This window comes from Molothrus ater, chromosome 2 (assembly GCF_012460135.2).
Source record: "Molothrus ater isolate BHLD 08-10-18 breed brown headed cowbird chromosome 2, BPBGC_Mater_1.1, whole genome shotgun sequence".
Lineage (NCBI taxonomy): Eukaryota > Metazoa > Chordata > Aves > Passeriformes > Icteridae > Molothrus > Molothrus ater.
Window position 1 is genome coordinate 27,459,499 of NC_050479.2, and position 19,890 is coordinate 27,479,388.

Below are 19,890 nucleotides of genomic sequence, written 5' to 3' on the forward strand. Positions count from 1 at the left end.
AGCACCCCCGTGTGCAGCAGCTCAGGGGAATGGACGGCTCCTCTCTCCTGGCCAGGGGGCAGCTTTAGTGGGCATCGAGCTGGCTTCACCAGCTCATGCTTCATGAGTCCCACCAAAAGAATCATCTGGTACTTGCTTTGTCCCCAGAGCTTGGCATGAGGCTGATTGCTTATTTCAGGGTATCAACATTTTGGTCTGCAGGGAGTGAGTTTACAGGAGGAAATATTGTACTATCTCTGTACTTTTGAGGAACCCATTTTCAAGCCTGTTTATAACGCTCACTTAAAATCAAATTTCAGCCTCTCTCAATACCCAAAAAGGTGCAGAAAAAAAATAACATCATTATTTGTTTTGTGTGCTTAGCAAGATTTAAATGTGACTCAAAAAAACCCCCAACCATGACTGCAAAATTACACTGGTGTATGACTCTTTTTAGGTGAAGAGCAACAGAATTGAAATGCAAGAGCAACAAAATTTCATTCAGTCTCCTGTATTTATCATCACTCCTCCACCCTGGAATTGATTACATCCAACCCCAGGTTTACAAAATACATAATCACAGCCAGAGGATGATTCAGTCCAGCTAAGGGATGTGTTGATCCACAACATCTACTCATTCTTAGCCTCTGCTTCCAAAATTCAAGGTGCACTTGCATCCCAGCTGCAATGGTCCTCAGCCACAACTGCAGCCCCTCTACAAGGTCTTTCAAATTGAGAGACCAGCCCTGGCCTAGCCAGTCACTTCAACAGACACATGTAATCTTTAGAATCATAACAATAAAAGCAAGCTATGAGCATTGGTGTACCATTCAGCAACTAAGTACATAGCAGCTGTATTTAAAAGTAGCCAGTGAAAGCAAATTAATTATTTAGATATATTTATCAGATTTATAGGTCAGCTGAAGCTAAAGCTACTTAATTGAAATCCTGATAACAGATTGAAGCCTGTGCTCCATCCTATACTGTGAAATGCAAAGTCTTTATTAAATAAAGCCATTAAGAAGGATGATAATCCCTGTGGCCTTAAATATGAATAAGGTGCAATGTAAATAATAAAAGGCAAAAATCCAATTTGCATGCAGTGAACTTTCAAATACTCCACTGTTTCCATTAAATTACCTTTTATTCAACATATTGTAATGGCACTGAGGGCACATCAGGCTTCCTTGTAATACAGTTATTGTTCAGCATAAAAACTGGTTTTTAACTTGAAACAGAAAAGTGAAATATTTCATTTGGCTTCTCTCATATGTCAAATGACATGAAAATTGAGAACAAAAGCTTCACAGATGCAATAAAAGAGAAAATAAAGGAAAACTAAACATATGCAAACAAAAAAAAACCCCAGAATGTGAAGACAAAAGAAAGAAACAGGGTACATAATAGCACTTTTCCAGTTAATTTTACAGCAATTTAATACTAGGAAATAGAACAGGAAAACCATTTCAGCAACTAAACTTGACTCTAAGCCAAAGAGAGCTGTAGCACACAGCAAAGGAGGTGGAACTCGTGTGAAATGTCTGTCACGCTCCTTCCAAACATGAGGATGATGACAAGAGCTTGAGTGCATCAAGTGCCACAAGAGCACAGTGCTCAAGTCTGGAGGAGTGTGATCACTCCCTGGTCCTGCTGTGCTGGTAATGGGTCCCTTTGGTCCTGCTTTAACTTCTCATCCCCAAAGGAAGCACTGATATTTACTGTTTTCTGTGGAGTTAAGAAACACTAACTAAAGATTCCTGTATTTATTGAAGAACTGGAAACTGTAACAAAAGGTCAAGAATTTACTGTTATTGTTCAGAAAAAGAACGCTCATTGCAAAATATAAACAATCCATTAAAGATGAGACTATATTTGTTATGAATGTCAAATGATTTTTCCACTATAAATTTTTCTGCAAATCAAAGGAATTCCTCCAGCAAAGCTGTGATGGAATAAAGATAAGAGAATGACTCTATTTTTATTCAATTCTATATTCAATTTGGAAGCATTACACCCAAAGAAACCTTTCAGCACAAAAATACAATTTTCCTTGTAGCATCTTCATACTGCATCACAATGTTTAAAGAATCCATGGTAGAGATGTGCACTACTGTAACTTCATGAAACACATACACATGCATTTTACAATATTTACTTTCCACTGTCTATAGCTGTGTGTCACTGCAATGGACCCCTAGCTGGGTAATAATTAGCACTGACTCTATGATTCACAGAAGGTTGATCAGTCCCTTTATTATATTATATCATTATTAAGAAACCCAAAGCGTTTATAGACAGCAACAATACACCTGGACCTAACTGGTCCACCAATCTAAACACCATCACCATTGGCTAATTAAGAAATCACCCTTTGGTAAACAAATCTCTATAGCACATTCCACATGTTCACAATAACAGGTGCAGCAAGTGAAGATAAGAATTGTTTCTCATTCTTTGCTCTGATCTTCTCACAGCCTTTCCCAGAAAGGCCTGGGAAAGTTGTGTGTTGCTCTCTGTGGCCGGAGAGCTGCTGCCTCAGCTGTGTCTGCCACATCCTCTTTTCTGTGCTCATTCTCTGGTCATGGAGTCACAAAATCACAGAATGGTTTGAGATGGAAGAGACCTTAAAGATCATCTAGTTACAATTCCCTTACCAGTGGCAGGGACACCTTCTACTGACCAGATTGCTCCAGGCCCCATCCAACCTGGCCTTCAACACTTCCAGGGATGGGGCATCCACAATTTCTCAGGGAAACCTGTTCCAGTGCCTTGTCAGCCCTCACAGCAAAGAATTTGTTCCTTATATCTAATCTAAATCTACCCTCTTCCACATAAAATTTGCTACCCCTTGTCTTGTAACTACTGGAGAAAAAAAATCTCTATACATCTTTCTTGTAAGCCCCTTTTAGGTACTGTAGGGCTGCAATAAGGTCCCCTTGGAACGTTCCCTTCTCCAGGCTGAACAAACCCAAGTCCCTCAGCCTGTCTTGCTAAGAGAAGTGTTCCAGCTTTCCTCTGGACCCCCTCTAACAGGTCCACATCTGTATTGTTTGGGGCATCCCAGAGCTGCAGTACTCAAGGTAGGGTCTACTGGGAGTGATGTAGGGTAGAATGACCTCCCTCAATCTGCTGGCCATGCTGCTTTGGATGCAGGCCAGGACATGTCTGAACATTGTCAGCTCATGCCTTGCTTTCCAGGCACGAGTATCCTGAAATCCTTCGAGGCAGAGGGGTTCCCAGTCCATCTGTAACCCAGCCTGTAGTGACAGAAGTGTTTGCCAGAGGGCCAAACCTTGCACCTGGCCTGGTTGAACTCCATGAGGTTCACATGGACCCACTCCTTGAACCTGCCATGGTTCCTCTGGATGGCACACCTTCTCTCAAGCATTTCAATGGCACCACTTGACACGTGTCATCAGCACGTTTGCTGAGGGTGAACTCAATCCCATGTCTCTGTTATTAATGAAGATACTGAACAGTACTGGTCCCAGTAAAGAACCTAAGGAACTTCACAGGGTGTCCACATCTCCATTTATTTGGTCCATGTCTGCTCCAATGCTGCTCACAAAATGAATAGGGAGTGTCAAAGCTCAGAAACAGCTCTGCTACAGAGACTGTCTGCTGCCCCACACAGAGAGGATCCTGGGACAAAGGGGTGAGATCCTGGGCAATGGGGCAGAGACAATGTCAAGGGGAGATAGCAATGGGGCCATTGAGATGTTGCTGCCCAGGCAGCTGTCAGCAGCAAGGGGTGCCAGCAGCACGGGACATGACAGGGCACAGAGCGGGCCATGGGGGTTTCCTGAGCTGTCACCTCCCATCAAGCCAGAGTGAAAACATCCTCCCACACCCCAATGGAAGCAAACCCCTCCATGGCCTGAATCCATGGTGATGAGGACACAGCCTCCACATGAGTCTTTTATTCCTGGAAAAATTGTTTCCTTTTGCTTCTTGCCTGTGCAAAGAAAGAAAATACATTAAATAAGAGGGAAAAAGCAAATCTATTCATGGCATGGAGAGCAGAAAATAGTAACACCTGACAGACCTACAGTGAAGTAATACAGCAACTCCATCTGTGCAAACCATTATCTTGAATAATATTTTCACCAAGTCAATGAAGCAAAACTATTTGAATGATGTTTTTCAAGCTTTTATTCCTAGGAAGGACACTATTGCCTTCCAGCAACACTCTCCAAAATGGTTCTACGGAGGTGCTACAATATTGCTACATACTACAGTAGTGATTTCTCACACCTCCCACCAAACAGAGTCAGAGTCCTAAAGAGCAGATCTGTCAAGTAGCAGATTACTCACATTCTTCATTAATTACTGAAAAAAGACACAAAAACCAGAAGAGTGTGTATTTAAGCTCACTCAGACAAAGCTACTAAGCAGCTAGGATACTGAATATCACAAGGATCAGAATCTCCTCATACTTTTAGTTTCTTGGGTCTGCAACTACATGACATCAAAAATAAAATATTGCTATAGAGGCATCATTTAATGCTCTTTTAAACTCTTCAGGGGAGGGAAAAAATCCACCAAAAAAAAACCCCTGAAATAACCTTTACTGTTTTACCTGAGATTCATTCTGGTCTTTATCTGTTCATTGCCAATGGCTCTGAGTTTACACACTAATGAGACAACTGCAGGCTGACCACAGTCTGTGCTCAGTGTTTAGCTTCTATTTTTTTCACCAGCACTGACTGATTTGGGGAATCAGCATCACTACCCAAAACTCATGAGATGACTCAATCAAAGAAACACATTCATCAAAAGCATCAGACCAGCTGAGGAACCTCAAATCTATCCTATTTCCTGCTATCTCTAAATTCAACTTTGAGCACAGCCTCTTTTCACCCCAGCCCCTGCATCAACAAAAAATCTCCTGAATGATAACTATGTAAAGTATAAAGGAAATACACTTCTCCTACATCCAAGATCCTAAAACAACCACTCCTCTTTCACCACAATTTTTATAACCAGATGAATTAATTCTCAAATGATCAACTTAAATAAGAAAACCCTCTTTGGCAGGGCAGCATTCTAGTGTAGAAACTACTCACTACATGAAGGGTATTGCTGAGGGAATCACAGAATCACCAAGATTAGAAGAGATCTTCAAGACTATCCACCCAGCACCACCATAATCACCCCTAAACCATATCCCAAGTGACACATTCAGATGCCTCTTGAACACTTCCAGAGATGGTGACTCCATTCACTCCAATGCCTAACCACTCTTTCAGTGATTTTTTTTTTCTAATATCTAATCTGAACCTCTCCTAGTGCAACTTAAGGTAATTTCCTTTCATCTCTTCACTTGAGAAAGGAAGATTTTACATTTCTATTTTGTATAAAACCAAACTAACAAAAATCTAAAACACATGAACAAGGCTGGAACAAATGGAATACCTCCTGGAATTTTTGAACCTCATTTGATGATTGATGAAGAACAAAGAACTACAAAGAAATGAAGAACATCAGCCATTGGGAACATCCCCTCTTCTCCTTGGTACTGTGCCCCTTTTATTGTCACCTCTGTGCACCCTGAATTCTCCTCCCATGTTCACTGGCTGGAGACAGCTGCCCCTGCCTCTGTTTTCTAAGTAAGTGGTGGCCTATGTGAAGAGTGGTGGTCAAAGCAGGCTGAGTCTTGGGAGCATTAATTCAATAACAAAGCACAAGCCCACCACGTCCTTTCTTGCTGTAGCAATGAGGAAGATGCCCACCATCAACAGCTGATCATGTCCCTGGTGCAGCACAGGTTTCTGAGTTCAGAGAATGGGGTACAAAGACTTAGAAAGTTCAACGTGGTCTCCAAATCTTATTATTGAATACCAATCTACAATGCTGTCAGGGCAAACTCTCCCTAAATACTTCCCTCATATTTTTAAGATTAGGCTATCACACAAGCTCTACTCCCACAGGAAACTGAACATCCAAAATGCTGCTCTCTCATTTTCTGCCCAGCCCTGTGCTGCCTTTCAGTATGACTCTACTTGGTACAGTCATTCTATCATTACCTACTACCAGGCATCCCCCTCTCCCAGGGCCCCTGACCACTACCACCAGTGACTCATGAAGCACTTTATCACCCACGTCAAAGAAGCTCATCTTCTGGGTCCTTCTCTGAGCTCATCACACAGTAAAAAAGGTGATGATGCTCATCCTGAAAGCTGGGCTCTGCAATATAGGCTAGAGAGGATGTGCTGGTTTGGGAGGTTAAAAATTCAACAAGCAGGAGTGAAGGCACAGGCAGGTGCCCTAGCCCACTTAAAAGCGAGGATTCATGTGATGAAGCACTGCAGGAAGGACAATGACACAGATCCTTTGCTGGATCTTCTGTTACCACTACCAACAAAGCACTTTCTTTCTGGTATTCCTATTTTTTGTATCTTTTTAAAGGTGGGTGAAACACCTGGGAGAGGAGATGCACTAAACAGGACAACAAACTCCTCCCAGTCCCCCAGATAATCACAGTGCTTGAGGCACCAAACCTATTTCCTGCTCTCATTTATGGGGGTAGACAGGGCTCGTCTCTCTGCTCTACACACTGCAGCAAATTAAATGCTATATCTTGCTGGTTTGGGGTTTTTTTAATACAACAGGTAAAACCAATTCTTAGCAACAGCGATTTCAACAGTATAAAATTCATATGAAATGAACATCACAAGTGGAGAAACTGGAAAGCAAACTGGCTCTTGGAAGAAAGAAAGGAAGAAACTGGCTCTTGAACACCTTGTGGCTCTGAACACCTCTGTACTTCTTGTAGTGTGCTGCTGACAAGACAAAGGGAGGAAGACACCAACCTTCCCTTTAGCTGCTTGCTTCCTGGTTTTAGAAGCCAGGGATGAAGGGGGGTTGGCCATTCAGCCCTGGCCATTGAGTTCTTGTTTATTAGGAAGCAGAAAATGACATCTCCCTGGCTGAACAATATTAGTACAGATGATGAAACCTCCACAGCCCCTTCTTTAAAATGTGTTGAATTATTTTCAACAGTAGCGACCATCGTGGAAGTTTACACTCAGACAGAAGTGAGACTAACTGCACATAAAAGGAAGTCCTGTGTTTATCAAAAGAACAGATAAAACTCTAGGAAAAAATGAATTTTCCCTTCTGCAATATAGATCAAAGGTAACATGCTTTCCTTTTATAAAAAATTTACTAATTTTTAAAAAGGTGTAATTGGTTCAGATTTTACATTGCTGCATGAGTGTGAAATATAAATAGTCAGATGTTTCCCACCAAGATCTAACACCATGATTACCTAAACAGCAGAAGAGAATAAGCAAAAAATTTCATCTCATGGTTGTCAACTACTATTTTTACTGTATTTTATGACGTGTGTGTATGACTCTATTCTCCCAGGGGGGTTTATGATTTGTTTTAGAAAAAGCATATGCAAAAGAATGAGGCTCTCCACACAAAAGCTCTTGGCTGAAATGCAAGATGCTCTGGACTGAACACAAAGATGTCCTCGCCTGCCTCTTCCACAGGGCTGCACCCTCCCTACACAGAGCTGGCCGAGCAGCAGCAGCCCCAGCATGGATGCATCGTGCCCACTCAACATGCTACAGATCCCACTTCTGTCAGGAGAGTCTGTGCTATTTCTGTGCCTCATCTCGTGACATTTTAGCATGAAATCACCAGGAGGCTCAGCAATGAGCATCAGAAGAGCCCATCATGACTTGTCCCAGCATCCTTGAGAACAGGTGCCTTGCAGCACACCGGGACACATTCCTCCTCCTCCTCTCCAGCCAACCCTTGCTGGACATCCCTTCTCCCTCACACAACAAGCACAGGCCTGTGTTTTTGGGGTGCAAGAGGAAGCTGTGTGGGTGCATTCCTATGATCCCTTGAGGACACGTGTCCCCATGGACACACAGCCAGAGATGTGGCTGGACCAGGCACTGTGCTGTGACACAGCACACACCCATGTCTGACAATAATGCACAATTTACTAGATATGGACATGAGAAAGCATGGAACAGGCCCACCTGACAAGAAAATATACATTCAGGGAGATAGATATACAGATAGATATAGATATATATAGTATACATACTTATATTTGAGTGTACCATGTTTACAGACAACTAAATATAAGTTGAAGTCAATCAAAACACAATCAAAACAAAATCTTCCTTCTACTTCCTTCGACTTCACTGCATTAAAATAATTACAAATTCATAAATTACTGCAGTTATTGGAAATGAAAACATATTGATTTGCTTATAAGAATGACAATATTGTAAACCTGGTACAAGCTGAAATAAAAGCATTTCAAAACACATATGAAGGCAGCCACTAAAGAGGCAGCCTACTAAAAGCTGTTAAAGCTGTTTCAAAATTAATTTAGAAATTAAAAAGTATATTTATAAAATCATGTCTTTTTATAGCAAGTCACAGAGGAGTTTCTTATTGGAATTGGCCTGAAAGTAATCCACAAATAAACATGTTCAGTAATATTTACTGAAATGATCATTTAGGAAAGTAAATAAGACAGTGCCTGTGTTTGGCTGACTTCTTGGCTGTTGCAGGGAAGGCAATCAGGAGGCAGCACATCAAACACAGCAGCGTCCCCTTCGTTTGCTTAGGGCCGTAATATCTTAACCCAAAGGTCCATCCACTACTGCACAGTCAACACTTTAGATCTCTCTTTCCCTATACTCTTCTTGCACCTAAACCCACTTCAATGATACATCAACTGCAGCAATTAATAAACCTTTGTCCAGAAGGGGAAGACTGTAACAGCTTAATGAGACAGTAATACATATTAAAATCAATATTATTCATATTATGTATCTATTCTAGTCCTCCCTCTGAAAATAACTGAGACTGTAGGAGAAATGATCATTAGCATTTTGATAACAATCTTGCCAGCCTTCTGTTAAAACACTTTCTCTTTAAAGTAAAACTGGGATTTGTTATCTTATACAAGCAGACCACTCTAAAATTAGCAATGGCAAATTTATATTGGTTTGCATCAGATTTTAAAAAAACTTGGAAAAAAATTAATGCTAACTTGCCTGAATAATCAGACTCTTGTGCTTGTTGCTGTAGCAGTGGAAAGACACTCTAAGCATTGACTAAGAAGCAATCTCTTCTCATAAATACCATTTTTGTGCACAGAAAGGCACTCCTTAACCATATACAGCATTAGTTTCACTTGTCTGATAAATCATATTCCTGTTGACAGCCAACATGAGGGACAAATTCCTCCCTACCACAAATCCTTTAGGTATCTTAAAAAAGAGGCTGAATGCTGCAAAGCAGGAAAGGGGTTTGCACCTTTGTCCCACTGCCACTGCAAGTGGACAAAAATTCCTCAGCATTCCTGATTCAAATTATATTATGCAAACACCATGGTGAAAGAAAACAGCTCCATCTCTCCCTTTTTTTAATTAGCGAATCCCACAGCCTTCCTTCTCCTCCTGGCACCCAGCACTGTGAACCAGACAGCTAAGCCCTCCTGTTTCCAAAATGGGCCAAGATGGAGACCTGCTGCAGAAACAGCTTTAAATTGTTCATGAGGATCTGTGTCCCTCAGAAACCCCTGCCCTCGGTCAACCACATGCAAACAGACCAGGCGCACCAAAAATCCCAACCACTCCGACAGGAGAAGAAGCCAAACTCCAGCAGGGGCCAACCCATGCTCTGAAAGTGCCAGAAACCAGTTGTAAGACAAAGCCAAGCAAGTTTTTCACTATTTAACCCCTCAATAGCCGGCCTGCAGATGTGACAGACTCAGCCCAGGGCCAGGTGACGAGTCCTTCCACTGACACCTGAAGAGCTCCATCAGCTCCTTTGGGCAGACATTCAGCTGCCCATCACCTGAGTTCACAGGTCACCCCAGCTGATAGCAATCAGTGAGCAGCAAGTTCTGGGGAACCAATGGAACTTATGCTCAAAAGGCTGGTCAGAAAGTGCTCTTGATTCCAGATGTTTTACATTTTTCTCTCTGCTTTTGAAAACAAAATGTCTTTTTAATACCAAAAGTAATATTCTCTCCTTCTGTTCTTCCCCTAAGAGCCATCTCATGTACATGCATCATTAAATTAATGTTTATTCTGTCTAACGGAACAAAACCATTCAAATTACATACAAAGACAATTAGATTAAATTATTAGGCACACAGTCTGGGTTTTTCTTTTTAAAGCTATTCAAACAATTTTAAAGGTTTTTCAGCAATCCTCTAGCAACATAAGCAAAACTTCCCACAAAGAAGAGGTAACAAGTTTAACATTACTGCTGAGAAGACGGTAATGGAGCCAAGTGAGTAAAACCAGCACATCAGCAACCCCTCCACCAGCCCATACAGTCAGGAAAAGGCATGGCTCAAGCTGTCAGAGGAATCCAAGTTAGCAAAAGAAAGGGATACGGGGCTGGCAAATGGGGAGAACCTGTTCGCAGGCTCATCTGCATCATGCACTAGAAATAATTTTTTTTTCTTTTTTTTTTTGGTGCATAACAGTCAGACCAGTAACTTTACAGCCAAAGTACCAGGCTGCTAGGCTGCTCCAAGGAAGAGGCTTCTGTAGCTTTCAGCTGGCACTGTATTTCCCTGTCACTCCCTCCCCAGCTGCAGAAGCACAGCTGCTGTGGGAGCTGGGCAACGCCAAGGTCATGCAACTTTCTCAAATCCTGTAGTTTATCTTTGTCCAGGCACTCATGTCCTTTTAGAACTAATCTTGGGTTCTTCCCATGACAGCTCAAGGCAGATTGAGAAAACCTGCTGTAAAATATCAGATTTTAACAGGACTGCATTGAACATGTTTGCAAAAATTTAGTTTGATATGTGATGAGTGAATGCAGGAAAGCAGAAACCGTGTTTATCCCCAGCAGTTTTTGTCTGTAGAAGTCACAAAGTCCCTGAACACTGAATAAATCCAGTGCTCTATAGGTCATCAATTACAATGTTCCGATGCTTAAAGATTAATTAAAATTAATCAGAGTGAAATATTAGTTATAATGCCTCCTGAAGCTCAAGGAAAGGTTTTTAAGAAAGAATGATCTACAGCTTTGAAAACAAGTGCAACTCACAGCTGACGATATTTCAGGTGGGTCACTGAAGTGCAAGAGTAAACTATGGTTTTAATCTGAAATTGAAGCACTGTTTCTTAAGAGAAACAACATGAAATATTGAACAGAATAGTGAAATTAGAGGGGACAATATAAAGACAACAGTGCAAAACTCAAGAACTACCCAGCCTTTTCAAGATGAAATTGTAATGGGATTACTAAACCAAAATTATGAGAGCAGAAAAAAATAACTCTATAGTATAAGAAAATACCTTCTCAGAGAAAGAAATCCTCCATGGCATAAATAAAAAATTGTTGTAGCACTCTATGTGGCAGCTTATTGATCATATGGACACAGCTTCATCTAGAAAGAGCATGCGTAGCCTCCCCCTGACCTGCAAGTGCAGGCACCCAGCATTACCAGCCAGTGCCTGCAGCCCGTCTGACCTGTTGGGCACCCAGCCAGAGCCAGGAGTCTGCCTGAACATGAACTGATAAGATTAGAAACAAGGAATACAGTGTACTATTACAGTCCATGTGCAGCACACATCGCTGCATCCCTGCGCCGGCGCTCCCCGCAAACCCAGCACAGCATCTCTGCCAAACCCCACACAACAGCAGAAAATAACCACTGCAGCTTCAGTGCATACAGCCAGCACTTTTCAATTTTCCCAAAACCCAGTTTCTCTTGTAATAATTCTGTGTTTGAAGGGCAGCTTCCTTTGGAAGACTGAGAAGCACACGAGGGTGGCCTAGTGCTACTGGGGCAGGTTTCCAGCTGGGAAATGTGAAGCCCAGGAAGGTCATGCAGCTCACTAGACATCAATGACCATGTTCTGCATGTGCTTTGAAACCACAGCAGAGCTTTAGGGCAGCTGGGCAAAAATTGCCAGGGTTGAAATGTGCACTTTAGGGCTGAGTTGAGCAAGCCTATCCATCTGTCTTTGAGTAACCAGCTATGGAACATGGAACCCTGTCATATGCTAAATGTTACCAGCATTCATCATGAATCATTCAGAAGGATGACGTGCAGGGATTAAACTTAGCATTCACATTTGACATCAAGAAGAGTCCTATAGAGGCATGTCACACTGACACAAACTAATAGGGAGGGCTTGGGGCTAATGACACAAAGTTCTCTCCACTGCCCCACAACTTTTTTAGGTGTGATTGAGCTACTGCTGGCCACCCCAATTCAGAAGAAAAAGTCCACTGTCAGCACTGGCCCCCTTTGGTCACATCAGGTCCATCACACATTTTTCTAGCTTGCAAGTAAAATAACATCATCACACAGAAAAAAATCACAGCTAAAAATACTCCGTTTCTGGAAAACGTAATGGATATAAAGATGACACCTGCAAATGGCACATTTTCTGGAAAGTCCAAGTGCTCAGTGAATGATGAATTTTTCTGACACAGCCCCTTAGCAATCCCCTCTCCTTTGCTCACTCATTTCTGTGGAGACAGCTTCAGCTGCTGGGGTTTTAAATACTTCTGGCTATATTCTTCACAATATCCTTTAGTATGGTAGTTAATCTCCTGTGTCAAAACACATTTTTAGCCATCTGCCAGACAAAAAGGAAATCCTCAAGATCAGAGCCTTTGACACACGGAACATCACTCCTTTTTGGATGCTTTATGACAAAGTTCAAGTGCTGATCAGTGAAACTACAGCATCAGAAGCAAATAAATCAAAGAGAATGAACAAAAGTAAGGTAAGTCCCAGGGTTTATGTACATGGCACACTGCTGAATGGCACTCCAGTCTGTGCAAGCCTGACCACTAAAAAGGCAAGCTGAAGACTACCCTCTGCCCAAGACAAAGTGTGTCCCCTACACAATCCTCTCCTGCTGTAATATATATATAAATGCATATAAACGCCAGATTCCATCTGCTTCCTCTTGTGTAATCCAGGGTAGGATCTTCACCTGATAGACAATGTAACAAAAAAGGAAAGAAACAGGGGAGCAGAGAAATACTGTGAGGTCAACTCCTTTAATCCACAGTACCCAGTCCAGGATGAGGCAGAACTCTTAAAAAAGTGACAGAACGTCTCCTTTGGAGAATTTCTACAGAGTAGCTGAAAAGCTTATTTAGCAAATTAGCGCTGTTCCCTCTGCTTGCAAAACCTGCATGAAGCCAAGGGCTAGCAAATGGCAGCCTTCCTCCTGAAACAGAGAAATAGCCCTGCAAAGCTGATACATATGAGATGCATCCCGTGCAACACGGGAGTGCAGCCCATCCGTCACTTTGCTCAGGCACGCTGCTGACACATCATTTTCCTTATGTGCACATCTTACTCTTCACCAGCACCTACAACCATCTGGTAACACACCACATCCCTATCCATCACTTCAGCCATGTTCTCTCTTCTGGGAAAAAGGACATGTTTTGTTTTACTAGCTTGTTTCTTTTTCATGCAAATGTTGTTCTCAGTTTGTATTATGAGCAAACAAGCAATAAGCCTTGCACCTGGAGTGAAAGACGCCTAGTTTGGGAGGAAATTACTAAAGACTTCATGCACTTAGCTGGCTATTAGACCTTAAGAACTCCCCCCCAAAAAAAAATTAAGTGATAAACTGCATTAACTGTTAAAAAAAAATACAACACCAAACTCCACACTCAGTAAAGAAGGCAGATTTACCATAATGCCTCAACAATCTAAGGGAGCCATTTACTTTGACAGAACCTGAATTCCCCAAGCAATTCAGCAGTGGTAATGGAAACAGAGGAGCCAATAAATTATAACCTTGTGAGTAATGCGCCTACCATTATAAACCACTCTTAGCCTCCTGTCTATTCCCAGAGCAGGGTGGGGGGGCACACAGTTGTTGGATTTCCTTTCCTTCACTCTTCCAGTGGGCTCTTTCAGCAGCTGGACCCTTTTATAGTGTCTAATACCATACTCTGCATTTAAACAGCTTTAATGTGAGTATCTCAAAATATGCAATACCATTTAGAACAAGACTGTTGTTTTTTACACGCTGAAACAGAGACACTGGGTCACACTACTGTATATTGATAGGATCCCAAATATTGTTCAATCATATATTAGTAGGTACACAGCACTCCCACATACTGAAAATGTGTACCACGTATCTCCAAACACCTACAGTATTTCAGGAGTGTTTCTGAAGAATGGTGTTGGACAACTTTAGAAACAGCACCAGTGCCAGTTCACCCCCAGCTCAGCCCCTCTTACACTGGCTTTCAGCAGTCTGTACAGACCAAGTCTGTGACAAACTATGGGAAAAGAAAGGCCAGAGACCCAATAAAAAAACACAAACCCCACAGAGTTTTGCCCAAGAGATAAACAACATGTGTTGATTTCAGAAAATAGCATCTATGCAAAGAAGATTTCTCCAAAGTATAAGGTGCAGAAGCAAAATACAGGCATGATAGCAACACAGAGGCTGACCCTGCTCTGTCTTCTAAGGTTAATTAAAACTCCCACAGAAACAGATCCCTGGTGTGATTCTAACACACTGGTCCAAGGATCTGGGCAAGATTGAAGTCTGATAGAAGTGACCTTGGCTCTCTGCCATTACACTTCACAATCAGCGTTTTCCTTCCTAACCAAAAAGCTCGTAATGGTACATCCTATTTCATATACTGCATTATCTAAAATGAAAGGTAATAATTAGCAAAGTAGTGCAATTTGCATTTAAGCCCCAGGCAGCAAATCTACAGCAATTTCTGAAATATATATATATATCACAAAGAATCACTTCTGCTTTCTTCAAGGCAGCTGAGCTGTCAAAGACCAACGCAAGAGAGAAAGGGATGTAATTCTTCTCTTCCGTATCAGCCTCAAAAAGCTTGATTCCAGCCTGGATTGTACCATCTATTGTTTAGTACAGAGAGAGGTTCTGCACTCTCGTCTCCAGGACTGCTCAGCAATCAGCTGTATCAGCAGCTCCAAGGAGGATTATTCTCCCCTGCTGCTTTTTTTAAAAGCAGATTAGTTCAGACTTTCTTTCACTGTAATGAACCTTGTAGGGATCAAGCACATTGCATTGATTTCCAGGATAAAATTGTGCCATCAGTCAAAAGGCCAAGCAAACACTTCCACAGACCCACTCTGTCCCAGCAGACCCACTGCTCCAGAATTACCCATTAACCCCAGCAAGGGGAAAAGAACAACACAGTTGTTAACCATAATAGCCAAAATGTGATTCTCAAGTCGTGTCATTTTGCTTTCTGTCAAATTCAGATGGGTAACAAGCCTCACAGAAATTGACAACAGAACAGCCAACGCTCACCAAAGTGCTATGCAATCAAAGACAGAAAATTATAAAATGCAATGTGTTTTTATTTACTACATGATATCTGCAATAATGGCTAGGGAGGCAACTTTTTAAAAGACTGACAATTTATGGTAAAATAACAAAAACTCAACTTCCCTAAAAATTTGCAAATTGCTTTCCCCATCAGGCATTTTATTACATGTGCACCCCACTGTAATATGCAAGCTTGACTAGGACTTAAAGATTTGATAACCAGAGATTCTCTTGTTGAATGGTCACAAAAGCCAAGTGAGGGTGCAAGACCCTGCCCCTCCAACACAAACACTGCAGGTGTAATCAGCAGACCCTGCCTCCCACAAGAGACACCTGCCTGGACTTCAAACCAGACCATGGGATATTGTACTTTACCTAATGAATGCAAACTTCCCTTTCTATAATGCTGAAACTAAGACGATGGGAGCTGTCTGCTGTGACAAAGCTACAGCACTAAGCTTAGTTGGAAAACAAGGAAAAAAAGCAGAAGGCAGAATTCCATTGCCTTTCTTCTTTAAATTGGACACGTCATTATTAGGTACCTGAAGCTCATTGAAGACTATGGCTCAATAATAAAAGATCTACCCTTCCAGAAATGCTGCCTAGCATATTTCAATTCCAACTGCAGGTCAGAATTTTACAGAACAATGTGTGGCATTTGCCATAATTTCCTGCAGGGAAAACTTTAAAACAGCAATACAGGTCTACTCCTTTTTTTCAGGGAAAAAAAAAAAGGAGAAAAATAATTAATTGAAAGATTTACTATAGCAATACAACTTCACAAGGAATCTCTACACTGACCTTTTAAAATCAAAATCCTGTACACTAAACTCCACCTCAAGTGGATTTTGTAAAAGATCAAAGACAATTAAACATATCCAGTGTATATGACATTAAAAGTGAGATTAAGTTCACAGTTTTAAGACTGTCTCCATTCCTAAGTCTCCTGAAGAGGTCTAATAGTAAATTTTATCATATCGCATGAAAGGGCAATGCAGAACAGTGAAAGGAACTGTTCTTGTCCCCTCTGAGCCAATGAAACCCTTGTCATGGACTTTAAAGGGCGCAAGATGGGGCACTCGATTGAAGAGTTCAATAAATAAATGCACACGCTGCAGCACTCGCCTTCGATAAATCACACACCTTATACATAAAAATGAAATTACGCTCCCTTGAGAGGGGAAGCTTCAGCTTCAAACCCCGCTCCGTACCGCCTGTCAGGAGGGCTCTGTGGGGTTGTAACAGCACCGGCAGCGCCCGGAGAGCGGAGGGGAGAATTCCGGGCTTGGAGGAACACGCCGGGCTCGGACCGGCCGAGCGATCCCAGAGACTTCGCCCCGCAGGCAGGGCGAGGGTGGGAGCCGCTCCTGCCCGCACCTGACAGGCACCCGGCGCGCGCGACACGCCGGCTAAAAGCGCTTTCGAGGGCACTCTGTGGTTCACAACTCCGCGTCCGGCTCTCCTACACCGGAGGCGGCCCCGGGGACCGCCGGCGCAGCAGCTGCCCCACGGCGGTGTAAACCCACCCAAAGAGGGGTGTCCTTCCCGGGGCAGTCCCGGCCGCTCCCGCCGCCCGCGGCCGCCCAGAGTACTTTGATGACATCCCCGTGCGAGCGTCCCATCGCTAGATCGGGGACCTCCCACAACACTGGCCACAAGCGCGGGGCAGGCGCACGCCGGTGCCCGCGGGCACACACCCTCCGCCGCCCGCGGGACGTCCCGCCGCCAAACCGGGGCCGCCCGGCGCTCCGCGGGGACGCGCGCTCGCCCGGCCGCGCTCCCGGCCCGCCCGCCCCCGGCCCGGCACCCACCTTTCCCAGCAGGGCGCTGCGGCTGGCGGCCGCCAGTTCCCGCAGGCTGGCGGCGGCCGAGGCGGCGGCGGCGGCGACGGCGCTGGGGGCGGCGGCGGGCTGGGGGTACGTGGGGGCCGCGGAGCTGGGGCTGCCGCTGGCGCCCCCGGCGGCGCGGGGCCGCTGCCGGATGCCGTCCAGGAGGCGGACGAGGAGGATGTTGGCGGGCAGCTCGTCCACGCCGCAGCCCACCAGGATGCGGCACTCGGGGCAGCGCAGCTCGTGGCGGGAGCTAACGATGCTCTCCAGACAACGGCGGCAGAAGGTGTGCTGGCACGGCAGCACCTTGGCCGTGGTGTCCAGACGCTCCAGGCACACGGAGCACTCCAGAAGATCCAGCAGCGACGACTCGTCCATCGCCGCCGCCGGCTCCCGCTCCGCCGGCGTTCCACCGCCGCTCCGCCGCCCCCTCGCCTCCGCCTCCGCCCCCGCCCCGCCGCCGCCGCCTCCGCCTCCCCTCCGCGGGGCAGCGCAGGGCCCCGACGCCCCTAGGGCCGCCGCGGCCCGCGGCGGCGAGGGAGGGGCGGCGGCGGGGCGGCGGGGGCCATCGGGGCGGCGGGGCTGTCCCCGGCGGCGGGCGGCGGCGACCTCGGGGGCTGCCCGGGCGGCGCTGCCCAGCGCCGTGCGGCGCGGCGGCGCTGCCAGCGGCGGGGAGCGCAGCGCTTCGGGAGGAGGGCACCTGTCTGCCCGCGCCTCCTCCCGCCGCCCGGCGCGGCTCGGCAGCTACGGCGGGGCCCGGCGAGGCGCCCGCCGCGCCTCCGCGCGGGGCGGGGAGCGGCGGGGAGCCCCGGGGGGGCGCCCGCAGCACGGCGGCCGCCCCGCAGGCGGTCCCCGCCTGCCTCGCCGCCGCTCCGTGGCTCCCTGTAACCCGACCCAGCCGGGCTCGCCGCCCGCTTGCTGCCGCTACTCCCTCCTCCTTCTCCTCCCGGCGGAGGCTGCCGGACAGGCGGATGAGACCCTTCGGGGAAGCCGGCGGCAGCCAGGCGAGGGCGGAGGGGAGCCCCTGCGGGCCCGGCGCCCCGCGGAGAGCGGTCCCGGAGGCGGCCGGGCGGGCAGGGCCGGCGGGCACGGCAGCCCCGCGGGGAGCCGCGCTCGGCCCGCGGGCCCTCGCCATCCCTGGCGGCGCGGCGCCCCCTGGCGGGCGCGGCTGGAGGCGGCGCGGGGCCCGTCACCCCCGGTGCCCCAGGGCGTCTCCAAATAATTGTAATTTAATTGTTAAAGTATCGTAGCCAACCCTCAGGGGGCCGAAAGGGGGAAAATAAGAGCGGGGGTCGCGCCTTCTCTTCCTGCCGGGTGTCCTGTGCTCCAGCCAGCTGCCCGCCCGGCTACCGTCCAGTCTGTCGCGGTACCCAGGCTGCCGCAAGATGTGCCCGGGTCCTGTGTGAGCTGGTGGTCAGTCCCTGCGGTAAGGGGAGAGACCCTGTCATTTTGGAGTTACGCATCTGTGGTGTTTATTAACCACACGAAGTTTAAAAATATGACATACAGCCACTTGCATGCGTGGACTATGCACAGAGCTTCTCCTAAGGAAAGCTGCCCTATTCTTCATATAAATATTTCATTTGACAAGTCCCTTTTTGTCTAACTTTCGACTATTAATACAATTTAGGGCCCTGCTTAACCCAGGAACTACGACTGAAATATGTTATAGTCTTGCCAAAAAAATTCTTCAGCTGTGGTCCAACCCCTAACCCAGTCTTTTCTTCTGTACCTGTGCTGCAACAGAGCACTTTTGGAATTGAGGATTGCAATCCAAGTGCTTGCAGAAGCCCTCCTATCCATCTCTTAAGTGACACTTTTAAAACTGCGTTTTTGTGAGGGCCATGTCATGACAGCTGCACAAAATCTTTCCATCAGCTTCATGACTATGCAGTTAACTTCCAATGCACACACAAAGTTGAACCTGTTTGATAAGGGTAATCTAGACACTGTACAATAAAATTTACTTAATTTCAGCGTGTGAAAAGCCACAAATCTCTTGCTACTCTTTTTCTGCTCTAGAAGGAATATGTGTAAAGCCAAATAAAAGCTCCCAATGAAGAAAGAGCTCAGATCATTATTTGTTGGTAATGGCCAGTAAGGTTAGAACCTATGCCCTTGCAGATAGAAATACCAAGCACAACAGTTTTAAACTATAAATAATAATGATTCCTGGAGAAATGTGGAACACAGGATCAAGGACTTTGACTTTCTCTAGAGTAAAACTGTTAATTTAAGAAAAAGAAACAGTGGAGAACATTTAATGATAAAAAGCATTGTTTCAGCAAAGAGAGAGAAATATTGGAAAGTCTGCAATGAAATGTATAATTGTTTCGGGACCTTGTATTGCTTCCTTCAGAGGTGAAAACTTAAATATCACTGTCAAAACATAAAAGCCAAAAGTGCTGTGTTACATACCAGAATACCTCCAGTGATTAGAGGGGCATTTTTCATCCCTCCTTCCTTCTGGTTGCTCCAGAGTTTACAGCCAAACTAGCCAGCCACCAGAGCTGCCCAGTTACAGTCCCAGAGCAGCCCCTCCAGCACTCTGGAGAGCCAGCACCCAAAGATGATCAGAGGGTGCCTTGATATTGGGGTGGCTTAAAATACCTGCAGATGAGCAAAACAGTTATTATTTAATAGAAGAAATTGCTGGTGCACTTAAAATGAGAATCTGCTGTAATCCACCGGGAAAGTGCCCTCTTAAACAGAAGCTGCGTGCCATCACAGAAGCAGAAGCAAAGCTACATCCCCTGCAGGGAGAGGAGGTCAGGGAG

The 19,890-nt window shown here is 45.3% G+C and overlaps 1 protein-coding gene across 1 annotated transcript in view; it reads right to left on the minus strand.

Annotated features, from left to right (window-relative positions):
• Positions 1 to 17,534, minus strand: part of SH3RF3 (SH3 domain containing ring finger 3) — a 246,979-nt gene extending 229,445 nt beyond the window's left edge. Inside the window, exon 1 of the mRNA XM_036380397.2 lies at positions 17,096 to 17,534. Coding sequence (XP_036236290.1) covers positions 17,096 to 17,491 — 396 coding nt within the window. The 5' untranslated portion in view covers positions 17,492 to 17,534. The remainder of the gene's footprint in view (positions 1 to 17,095) is intronic.
• Positions 17,535 to 19,890: the final 2,356 nt, after the last annotated feature.